The 12,271-nt window shown below is 44.3% G+C and overlaps 1 protein-coding gene across 1 annotated transcript in view; it reads right to left on the reverse strand.

The window, feature by feature from the left end:
• Positions 1-691: 691 nt before the first annotated feature.
• polr3a (polymerase (RNA) III (DNA directed) polypeptide A) overlaps positions 692-12,271 on the reverse strand; it is a 31,812-nt gene continuing 20,232 nt past the window's right edge. The window contains exons 24-31 of the mRNA XM_084456290.1: positions 11,581-11,751; positions 5,845-5,938; positions 5,513-5,605; positions 3,220-3,384; positions 2,174-2,338; positions 1,918-2,049; positions 1,671-1,803; positions 692-1,565 (exon numbers count right to left, since the gene is read on the reverse strand). Coding sequence (XP_084312416.1) covers positions 1,417-1,565; positions 1,671-1,803; positions 1,918-2,049; positions 2,174-2,338; positions 3,220-3,384; positions 5,513-5,605; positions 5,845-5,938; positions 11,581-11,751 — 1,102 coding nt within the window. The 3' untranslated portion in view covers positions 692-1,416. The remainder of the gene's footprint in view (positions 1,566-1,670; positions 1,804-1,917; positions 2,050-2,173; positions 2,339-3,219; positions 3,385-5,512; positions 5,606-5,844; positions 5,939-11,580; positions 11,752-12,271) is intronic.

The following is a 12,271-nucleotide window of genomic DNA, read 5'->3' on the forward strand; positions in this document are numbered from 1 at the left end:
CAGCTGACAAGCAATTTCCTGCTCCGTGGGTAAATCTCTGGGTAGAGTGCTAATTTTCTTGCCATCCTGTGTCAGCCCTCCAAGTGGAGGTGGAATGGGTGGAAATGTGTTCCTAAACCGCCAAAGTGTTCTCAGCTGCGTGTTCTCGTTCACCTGAATTTGCATACATCAACGCCCCGCCAGCTCCTGGGTCGTGTGCACATTAGAATCCTGGGGGCTTGGTCCACACACAAAATCCCCAGACAGCGCAAGGTGAAACGCAAGGCAAGGTGAAACCAATACAAAATAACAAAAGAAAACAAGACGGTATATATGGACTTTTAATACAATATGCAAAATATATAGCCTACACGAAAGGGATGGGATGTGCTGAGAGCAGATTGAATTGTAGCCTCAGTTTAGTTAAATGCATGAGTAGGCCACTTATGGATCTTGATAGGCCCTATATCTATATTATGGCCCTATATCTATTATCATCAATTTCTTCTTAACTTCTTCTTAACTGCGTTCAGGAATGAGGTCCATTGTTTTTTATGTACAAAGAAAAATGTACTTGGCAAAGGGAAAAATGAATTGTGGCGAGCGTACATGGTAGAGTAGCTACGTGTGACAGGTAAACACACGCAAGGGTCAGTCTTATATCCTCCCTCGATTTCATTGGAAGGGGGACAATCAGGCAAGTGAAGAGCACTTCACATTCATCCTGTAACACTTTATTCACAACCAGTATAGGCTACATATACATAGGATACACACACTGAAAATGAAAAGCTAAGCTATTATTCAAGGACAGAATTTGCAAGACTGAACATGATTTAACCTTAACCTTACCATTCTAAGGATGTCAAGACATCAGTTATGGTGAGAGTGCTGGCAAGTGCTGAATTGTTTAGCCATACAAAGAACATGAATCAAATGTACTGCAGACTGAAAATATTTAGTTTACATCCTGCAAAAGCAATGTACACTACAGCCCCTCTCCAGAGTATAAGAGTACCAGTACCTCATCCCAGCAGTAGTACCAGCACATCAGCTATATTCTGTGGAGTTCATAATACAGTAGTTGTTACTGTGAACAATCCATTACAATGTGGGGTGTGTTTTCATATTGAAATAGTTCATATTGCCTGAGCAAACACAAAATGGGGGAGCTCATTCACACATTCCTTTAGGGAAAATAAAATAATTTCAAATCGTATTGGCACAGCATAACAAATTTATCACAACAAAAGCACTTGACTAGTGAAAAAGAAATCCCCAGGGAGCTTTGCTTTTCTGCCAGTAGAGCTGGGAAACTCATAAATTAAACAGTGTCAAGCCTTCACGTCTCCACTCCCAAGCTCATTGGGAAGGCATTTGTACAGGCACAAGGAGGGACAGAGGGGCTTGGCAGAGGACACGGCTACGTGAGCAGTGCTACGTGACAAGCGGGATATGGAAGTCTTGGCAGTCGAAGAGCAGAGGCCTCTTGGGCGGCGAGGGGTCCTTGTCAGCCTTGTGTAGGAGCTTGAACAGACCCGTACCGATGTTCATAGGGATGCCCATGATGATACATTCAGACACACCTGGAAGGGACATTCCAGGAGATGTTAAGACTCATTCTTTGACACATTGCATTCTGGGTACTTCTGATCGGCAGCTACTGCGCTTGCAGGTCACTGTCAACTCACCACAGACAGAGTCCTTTTGCCCAAAGTAGGCAGCATCAAAGAGATGATCGGCGGTCTTCTCAAACGATGCCAGCATGAGGACGCTCTCCTTCATCTTAGCCAGGCCGAACCTGGTGATTCCAAGGATCTCCCCCTGTGTACAGGAAACGCAGACCCGTACCTATCTCACTGAATGGAGGTGCCAACGTGGTCTGAGACACAGTGGAGCAATTCTAGACAAAACCATACTGCTGTCACATTGACCAACCTTGTAGGACATGAGGTCGGCCAGGAGCATGACATGTCGCCTGTCGATGCTCATCCCGTGGTTGGTCATGGTGTACTGGATCTCGTTGATGATGGTAGACCTCGCAGCCTCAATACCAAGCGTCTTCTCAACCTGGAAGAGAGAGTCCATGAGCTCTTTCTTACGAGTCGGAGAGATTGGTATAGACTTGTAGAATTAGAAATAATTACAGGACTTCAAAGATTCTTTATCCCATTTCACTAGTGCTGGCATTTACCTCATAGGTGTTGTTTGAGGTGGTTCTGCTGCCCTTGACTCCATGGGTTGCCATGACGCTCCTCAGATTATCCCCCTCCACCAGGAGCTTGTATTTTCTCTTGCCGCTCTGCTCGTCAATGTGAATGACAGCTCTGGAAACCTCTGGAATTCCCTGCACTACCACCTAATCCCAGAGAGAATCCCAGAGGTAGAGGAACGCAAGGGAGAGACAAACAGCATAGAAAGCATAGAAGTACTGCATATTGCAGTGCCTAATGGTGGATCCAAATAAACAAACAAACAAACAAAGAATACACATTTTTTTGCCAGAACATCAACCGACACCAGTAACCACACAGTGAGTTTCCCGTCTTTGAAAACAAGAGTGTATGGTGTTTTTGAGGGATTTTGTCTATGCACCTATGGATCCATTGAGTGTGTTAGCGGCGACGGGTTATATCTCGAGAGTGCACTGTTTGATGAAACTTTGATATCGGCCATTGTATATGATCGTAAATAACCTTAGAACATGGTTTATATATAACGCTAAATTCCGAACCTGTCCTTTAATAAGGCACTGTTCTCACTTCCAGTAGCTGCATAATGCATTGTAATGTGCAAAATAATTGCATAATTAATGGCTAATAAGTATGTATAGGAAACTAATAAGGCTTTTATTAACATTCTTAATTAGTTTATAAACTGATACCGTTTCTTATGTCTTATAATCTATCAATAAACCTGTTTATAATGCTATTATTAACACTTATGTCTTAACACATATTAATGTTAATACGCATTTCATATTTATTACCTATTATCCAGCTTTTATATTTGTAATACATTCTCATTTTCTATTTTATGTTTTTGTCATGTATGATGTCTGTCTATTATTGAAGCACATTGAGTCTATGCCTGTCGTATGAAATATCAAATAACCTTGACTTAACTACTGTAGTAGGCTACATGGGACTCAGTATGTCCTGAGGGAAAGTCTGCAATGATAAAACAAACACCATCCACAGTGCAAATGCAGTCAGGGTATGATTTCCCAGCAGTGCTCACCTTGGGGAGGTCCTCTTTGAGAGTCTGCAGAACGTAATACATGGAGCTTTTGCTGTTTTCCCGAGGAGACACACAGACCACGGCCTCACCGTGCACGGCAATATCCCCCGGTTTCACACGCAGCTTTGACATACAGATGGAGTAACGCACGGTTTCTGCATTCACCTGGACACACAAGGATGAGAGAACAGACATGCTTCAACAGTGAGTAGGGTTGGCTATTAAGACTATCAATTCTGATTCCAATATGGATTCTGTATCAATTCCGCTATCGTTTCCTGTGTTTGTAATTTGGGAATTATACCTTTGATATAAAATAATGTACATTACTGTAGTTTCTTGCTCTTAGTCTTATAACACACTTATAACATGTTCTCTTTCAGCACCAGAGTGTTTTCAGATTTGGTCATCACCCTACAGTATACAGTAATGGTCCAGTCAGGTTTGCCACTTCTATAATCTCTCATTTATCTTCAGTGTTTGGAGTAACGCGTTACTGTAACTCCACTACTTTTGGCGGTAACTAGTAATGTAACAAATTACTTTTTGAAGTAAAATAATGCAGTTACAGTTGCTGAAATTTAAACGGGCTTGTTACCTGTTACTTTTGCGCAATGGACAAATAGCCTACATTTCCTGTTTATGATCTAAAGTCAACATCACCGGTGTGCATGCAACAATCCATAGCCTACATGGCGGACAGTTCTGTCTATGGTTCTGACAACGTGAGCTCTGTCATGGAAATACAGACATTATTTTTCCCTCCTCGAGATCAAGGACAACATATACTGGTCAATTGTAATCTGTGTGTAGGTGCCCATAAGTGTACTCGAATCCCCTTATTCTGGAAAGCACAAATGCTATGGAAACTGATATTTTTCCTACCCTCATTCCTCATTATTCGGGAAAAGATGCAAATGCAATCACATCTGATCTTAAACAGCTGTGTTGTAGCAAACTAGCCTTAACTAGCCTTCCTGATTTCTCTAAATTTCATGCTACTGTACCAATGGACACATCACCTAGAAGCCGCGTCAGTTATCGATTCATATCATTGTGGATGGCCACAAGTTAAAAATGGTGCAAAATCAAAATGAGGAACTGCACACTGTTGAAAATGAGGAGGCATCCAAGATACAAAAATATGGGTTTTTAATGCATAGAGAAAATGTGCAAAGTGGCAAGTGAAAAGACAAGAACGTTTCGGTCATTCAGACCATCATCAGCCCTAGTACCAGCTGCATGCTGTTGGCTATAAATGGGCAATCAGCCAGTGTGTCATCCCCAGGAGAGAGGCTGGCACAAAAACAATCAGGACAATTATCCCATTAGCCCCATTATATAAAGCATGCAGATAAATATACATGTACATATACAGTACAAACACAGAGCCCAAAACAAATCCCATGGTCATCAAGGAAAGATATATATGTATACATCAAAAGGATGTAAAATACAGGGTACATAGATGACAAAATGGGAGTCTACACTCAATAGCGGATAAAACTATTGCTCCTGCAGGGATTCTATTTTGACTATTCTGTCTGTTTGCTGCCACCACTCTTTTTTTCTCTCTCCGAGTGGTTCGATATGGCCGCATTTACTGAGATTAGAGGCAATACGGATGTTATAACGCAGACCCATACCTATTGTACTCTGAAGAAGACATTGAGAAGATTATTTTTCCTCATGCTGAGTTACCTGACACTTCCTCCTTCAGTGGCGATGACCTCATCAAAAGGTTGAAACACCTTTCACTGAAGGCAACCAGACTACAACTTGATGGCACTACCCTGAGCGAATATGTTAGCGCGAGATGAATTCCCAGGGCTTGAGAATCCAGAAGGCCCCTACCCTGGGACCCGCAAGTGTCGAGAATCTGCACCAAATGGTGTGAGATTTTGAACAAGGCCTCTCTAGACCTCATGGTCCTAATAATCAAGTACACTCAAGGGACACTCATGTATGCCCTGCCTAAGGTGTATAAGTCCTTGGAAAAACCTCCTGGTCACCCCATCGTAGCTGGCAACAATAGTTTGTTAGAACCCCTATCTTGACAGGTGTTTCCGCCCCCTTGTGGTGCAACTTCCTTACTATCTTAGCAAGTTCTCAAAGTGCTTACATTGGAATTCCCATTGACATTTTAACATTGGGACGGTTTATCCAATCAAAACTTGTCATGACTGTCCCGTCATTCATGTCACCTGTCAATCACATTACCCACTTTAGCAATCTAGCTAGCATCAATGAACATCAAAGGGTACATACCAAAGGGTACATAACAAAGTCATACCTCTAAACGAAGTAGTCTGATCCTCTCCAGTGACAGCTTGACCAGAATGAAACAGTCATCTGGTAAAAACACCTCCTCTATGTATTCTGAAATCTGCAGAAGGAACAGGTTTCCATTCATTAAAACTGTCATCAAACTCATAAGACATTGAATCAAGGCTCAGTCATTTCAATACAAAAAGTTCAGAAATGCTGATTGTTTAACTTCAGTATTTTAGGGCAACATAAGTCATCATGTCAATAATCTGAATAACTGCATCCACTGGGTAGGTATTCACTGTCATGGACTGTGACAGAGAAATCTGAAGGGTGAGCGACGAAAACAACAAGCACCTCTCCAAGAAGAGTCTTCTCGATCCTCCCCTTGACCAGCCGACCGAAGTCTGCGTCGTCCTCCACGTCCAGATGGGCGCTGATGATTGGTGTGCTGAGGGGACGACAGAAGAAATTCAACACATCTGTCACAGCTGACAACACATTTCTCAGTTACCACCTCTGACTCAACACATCTGTCTCCAATTAGCAATGCATTTTCAAAACTTTTTAAAAACGTTTTATGCCCTAAGAAAGGCAGTGTAGCAAGAACTTATTCCACATTCCGTGCCATTTGTGCTACACCACCTAGGGCATAGCCCACTGGATTAACAGCCTCATTATGGCACCCAAACTCTTTTACTTTCACTAATCTTGAATTGTGAATGTCAGCATTTGCCACATTTATTAATTTAAAAGTAATGATGCAAAGAAGTTTTAAATGAGTTTTTTTTGTTGGTTTGTCTATCTAAAAGCCTTGGACTAAGAAGGGCAAAGGACTGTAGACACATCTTTCAAACAAATAACAAAGTGCTACAATAATTATGTCAATGCTCAAGAAAGCAATAGCATTGAGGAGGTAACAGAACATTATTTTGAGTCAAACATAGCCGGACACTGAATAACTGCATTTCCAATTTCAAGTATTACTGTAATCAGAATGTTGGATGTTTAATTCATTGAACAATTATTTTTGCCTTTAACTACAGTACTGTGCTTCACATTAAGTGTAGGCTTCCCTAGATAAGGAATCAATAAAATAAATAAATACTAAATGTTGTGAGTGTGTTTAATCCTGTTAAGCACAGGGATAATCAAAGTGCCTAACAGGTAAAATAACACACCAATGAATTGCTCCGTGTCTGGTACAGGAGCACCACAAGAGACAGTCAATGCTTCAAGACATGTCCATGGAGAATCTTTTGAAGTAGCACCTGGAGAGGTGGCCTACATTCCCATTTATTTATTTAGGAGGATATAAGGCACTCTCACCCCACAAGTCTTGATTTCTTAATGGGTGCGGATTCTAAAACATACATAATCACAAAAGGGGAAATCCACACTCTCAAATAAGTTTAACTGCTTTTAATGCATAGTACACAGCAGACAACAAAACTTGTTTCAGCCCTCCAGTCTTCATCTCAGGCTGAAACATGTTCATTGTCTGCTGTACACGATGCACTAAAACTGTTCATTTACAGCAATTAACTACAATGTGCAGCCTACTACAGAACAGGGTGTTCTTTCTCATCAATTAGCTTTTCAATGACCAGCTGACTTGTTTTCTTTTCTTTGGCTGAGCGGTGGAGGCTGTTGGACTTTGATGATGTAAGTTTGCTAGTGGCCTCATTCACTTCCTCACTTGCTCCAGGGATTTGGCTTCAGCCTCAACTCTAGCTCTCTTTTTTTCAATTCACCAAGTTCATCAGCCAGCATTTGTCTCGGGTCTTACTAGGCATTGCATGCTTTTAACAAGGGGCTAATGCACAGGTGTCTTGTTAACAAGCTTGAGCAGGAGCAAAACAAGCTTTTACAATCCATTTTTATCTCAAGCACCTGCCGTTCTGAGATCTTCTGGCTTTCCAATTTTCTGAGCGCTGCTTCTGCTGCAAATCCAATGTACAACCTTAAAAGCATCCTTGCGACCCCTCGCTTGATCAAAAGGCACCTGAAGGATCTTGCACACTGAGGTAGCCTCTTTCATCGCCTTCTCTTTGATAAGACATTCCATGAGCCCCACAGACAGAATAAAGCGGAAGATATAAATATTGATTGCTGGAAAGTGATTGCTGGAAAGGTCAACATAATTGCTGGACCTTGGAGGGTTGTTTATTCGCTCCACAGCAATTACACACAACACATGCGTGGGTGAGAGGCGACACACCACACATGGTGGTCGACGGACGCAAACATAAATCATTTAAAACAATAGATCATTATAACATTATTCCAGTAATGTTATTTAATTAATGTTACCATTACTTCATTTTTCTCATGAGAAAATTAACAGGCTATTAAAGCATTTTGTTTAAAATTATGTATAAAGACTTGTGCGATTGAGTATCATCTCATCGGCATTGGTTGAAATAATATAGAATGGGTACATAATTACCTTTGATGAGCTTATACTAGGGGACGTAACACATATCCTCACTCTCTCTCCCTCCATTGGCGGGCTAATTCTCCTAAATCCTAACATTTTCTCACTCACTCTTGGTGACCCCTCTAAAACCCCTCTTGGGGGGGGGGCATTTGTGCTTTATTATAGGACAGTGTAGAGTGAGAGGAAGGGGGGGGGGGAGAGAGAGGGGAGGATTATGCAGCATAGGGCCCAGGCCGGATTCAAACCTGGGCCGCTGCGATAAGGACTAGACTTAATGTGGTACGCGCCTTAACCGATGAGCCACCGGGGCGCCTTCTGGTATAGCACACATCTAGGGACTTCTGCAGGGCGGGCTTCAGGGTCCAGAATTCACAGCCATATACAGTAGGAGAACGGACTCTGCCTTCATTGCAAAGAAGAAGCTGAGTTTGATTTGTCAGGGGAGGTTGGAGTTCCACACAGTAGCCATGTCGTTCAGGGCCCTCCACGCGAGCGCCTTCCTCACTTCAAGGACTTGCTCAGATGAGTTGACTCATGAGCCCAGGTATTAGAAGTCATTGACTTCCCTCAGAGCAGTGCCTCCTGTTGTCGTTAGAGGTGGATGGTCCAGGAGGATGTTATACTGTAGGTGATTACCTTGGTTTTCTTGGCATTTAGCCAAAGGCCAACCTTGGCACTCTTTTCTCCACTCTGCACAGGCGCTGCTGTGCTTGCTCAACGTGGTCGGAGAGCAGGCTGATGTTGTCCATGGAGTCCAGGTCCATTAGGACTACAGCGGGATGTTGCCGTCTGGGGTCACCACCTTGGCTCTTGTACCCGTGTACATGGTCTCTATGGCCTGGAGTAGATTGGGAGGGACACCGTAGGCTTTAAGTATCTTCATCATCATGCCTCTGTGTATCGAGACAAATGCCTTTTTGAAATAGATAAAGCACCACAGTCAGGTTGTTCTTTTTCACCTCCTCAATGATTCTCCTTAAGGCCAAGATCTGGGCCACGGTCCTCTCCTCTCCAAAACCATTTAGGTTCACCCTCAGGTGAGGGTTAATGGCGCACTGCATCCGCTTCAGTATCCTGCCATTGTACATCTTTGCAATTATACATGTCAAAACTGATGCCTCGGTAGGTGTCTGGTTTTGAGAGATCTCCAGATTTAGGCACTGAGATGATGTTAGAGAGAGACCTCTATCAGACTCTTTGTTTTTCATCAGAGCAAGGTTGCAAAACTCCAGGATGATGTCATCAAGATCACAGTTCTTTAAGACCTGTGGGGGAATGCTGTCCGGTCCAGCACTTTTTCCCTGCTTCAGCATGGATCTCACTTTGGCAAACTCCCCGACTGTAAAGGGACCATCGTCAAAATTGAGATCGTAGTGAGATCAATCCTAAGGAATGCAGGTATCTCTTCCTCAGCTCCATCCACTGTCAGGTGTGTGCCTAGGAGATTTTGGAAGTGAGTGAACCAGGAGGTCACCCTCTCCTTGGGGCTGTGGCCCGCAACCTGTCCCTCCCTTTGACCTTTTACGACTTCTCATCTCATTAATGACCCTCCATGCCTCCCCAAACTGTTGTACACCATGCGCTGCCTCCACTCTCTGCACCCTCTCCATCAGCTCCTCCCCCTAGATCCTATCGTAGGTACTGAGAGAAGCTGCACCCCTCCATGACCTCCGGATGCCTGGACCTCAGGGAGACTCTGTACCTCACCATCACTGGCACACACATCCTGGTCGCATGAATGGTAGCATTGGCTTTTCTGTTTGGTATTGGACAAGGAAGGGGGTGACTTGCTTGGCTATGCTCGGGAATAATGATGTTCTTCTCACTGGAAAAAGTAGATCTGCACAGGTGTTCTTGACCTCCTGGAGAGATTTGATGTAATTCTCCTCTTGAGACTGCATCAATGTACAGTAGTCTATCATTAGCCTAAGGCCACAGCATCAGTGGATGCCGATTCACATTTGGCCCATACATTGATGGCTCTCACATCAGATCCAGGGACGGACACGGCTTTCAATGCAAATCTGTCACTAAAGCTTTGAGCGCAGTAAAGACCACAACTGCGAGCCCAGCCAAGAACACAGCAGAGAGGAAGAGAGAGAGAAAGGGAAGACAGAGAAAGAAAATGAAGGAGTTGAGGGGAAAGGGGAGAAGAGAGGAGAGTGGAGGAGGAGAGGGGAGAGAGGAGCGAGAAGAGAAGAGAGAAGAGGAAGAGAGAGGGGGAGAGAGAGGGAGAGTAGAGAGATGAGAGAGAGGAAAGAGAAGGAGGAGAGAGATGAGAGAGGAGAGAGATGAGAGAGAGAAGGCAAGGCAAGTTTATTTATATAGCACATTTCAGCCACAGGGCAATTCAAGGTGCTTTACATAGAAGGGGAAGAATGGAGGAGAAAGAAGTGAACTCAGCACCTTAGAGACTCATCATTCTCTTAGAACGGGAGGGCATTTTAGATGATAATGGATTCTCATGTTATGAAAGGATATGTAGAACATTTTTAATTGGCACACTGCCTCGACCCAACTCAGAAATACGGCTCATTCTTAAAGTACCGGTACTAATAAAATGGGGTATTGTACCGTTTTTGACAGCAGGGTATCACGGTACCTTTCTAGTATCGGTATACCGTGCAACACTACTATGCGGCGTGTAAGTGTGGCGAAACGGTGACATGGCTCCTGGAGGTGTGCCCGGATATATAGCCCGGGTGACCCCTCACCCAGGCTCGGGGTGGTAAAAGGATTGCCCCTCGGCCCCGAGCCTGGGGAGGAGAGGAGAACACCTAACCCGCACGAAGAAGAACGCTCACGCAGCCTTGCAGCGCGGCACTGGATTTGAAATGAGTGATACAAGGAACGCATTTCGTGTAACGTTAGACATGTTTTGGTATTTTCATGAACATATATTCAATAGCCAAAAGCAGAGTATATTCAAAACTTTTCCAAAACATTGTGTTAATTCCTGTTCCAGGAATTTCATGACCGTAGGAACCCAAAACACTGTTTTAGTGCTGTCTATTTTTGCTATTATTGCCCTTATTTGCAAATTCAGAATGACCTTGTGTTATACTGAGCATTTGATAAACTTAATAACTTAATCTGTCCCAGCTGACTCAACCTGACTGTGGATGCTAAGTGTTCACCGTCATAAGAGAGAGACACAGAGAGAGAGAGAGAGAGACGGACAGAGAGAGACAGACAGACAGAGAGGGGGGGGTAGAGAGAGAGAGAGACAGAGAGAGACAGGGAGAGAGACAGGGAGAGAGAGACAGAGTTGGAGAGAGAGAGAAAGAGAGGGAGAGAGAGAGACAGAGAGAGGGAGAGAGACAGGGAGAGAGAGAGGGAGAGAGAGAGAGGGAGAGGGAGAGAGAGAGTGACAGACAGCCAGACAGAGAGACGACATTAATGGGACCATGTGGTTGGAGAGACAGCCTTTGCAGCTGAACTAATCATCTGGAAGCAGTAGCCAATCAAGGGTAGGTGCCATGTGGGCCAACACCATCGACCGAATGTCTGTCTGTATTATCTGTTGCCATGACTTGAATTGGAAAAAGAGTCAGGCTGACTGGTCCACAACCTTGATTCTCAGAATGAATGAGACGGTAACTCACCCGGAACAATGGAGATATTAGTTCTCTCTCCCGGAACTGTGGCCCTACCTGATGTTCTTGGAGGCGTTGATGATCTCCTTGATGCGGGGCACCCCCAGGGTGATGTTCATGGAGGCCACCCCAGCGAAGTGGAAGGTCTTGAGGGTCATCTGGGTACCAGGCTCCCCTATGCTCTGGGCGCACAGGGCTCCTACTGCCGAGCCTGGCTCCATCTGGGCTCTGTGGAAGAGCAGACACAGAATAACGCGCTCTCTATATAAATGTTCTCATAACAGAATCATGCCGATTGAATCTTCCGGTTTCGGGAAGCTGTGTGGACGTGTAGGCTTTACCTCCAACCTAGCAGTAGTCTAATCTAGTGCTGCCCCCTGAAAGTCAACGAGTCAAATCATCAGTTGAAGACCCTTAAGTCGACTGAGATCCTTTAAATCGAGCAGTCGTTTTTTTTCTCCACTGTCAAGATGCGCTGGTGGGCTAAGACCACTCCACTCACCTGCCTAGTGATTTGTCAGACAGGCCAATCATTAATTTAAGACCTAGGCTATTACCGTAGCTATTTGTTGTGCAGTAAAAGTAGACTTAAGACTGATATAGCGGAGGGAAGAAGGCAGGGAGCCCGTGAAATTGTCGCGCGCATGCTCATTTCGTGCACACGCCCGACCGCGACAAGAGCTGAACTGTAGTCAGCTTTCCCCGCTGCGCGCAGGACAACGATGGCAGCCGCTGATCCGAGCGAGAA

This window comes from Borostomias antarcticus (assembly GCF_949987555.1).
Source record: "Borostomias antarcticus genome assembly, chromosome: 22".
Classification (NCBI taxonomy): domain Eukaryota; kingdom Metazoa; phylum Chordata; class Actinopteri; order Stomiiformes; family Stomiidae; genus Borostomias; species Borostomias antarcticus.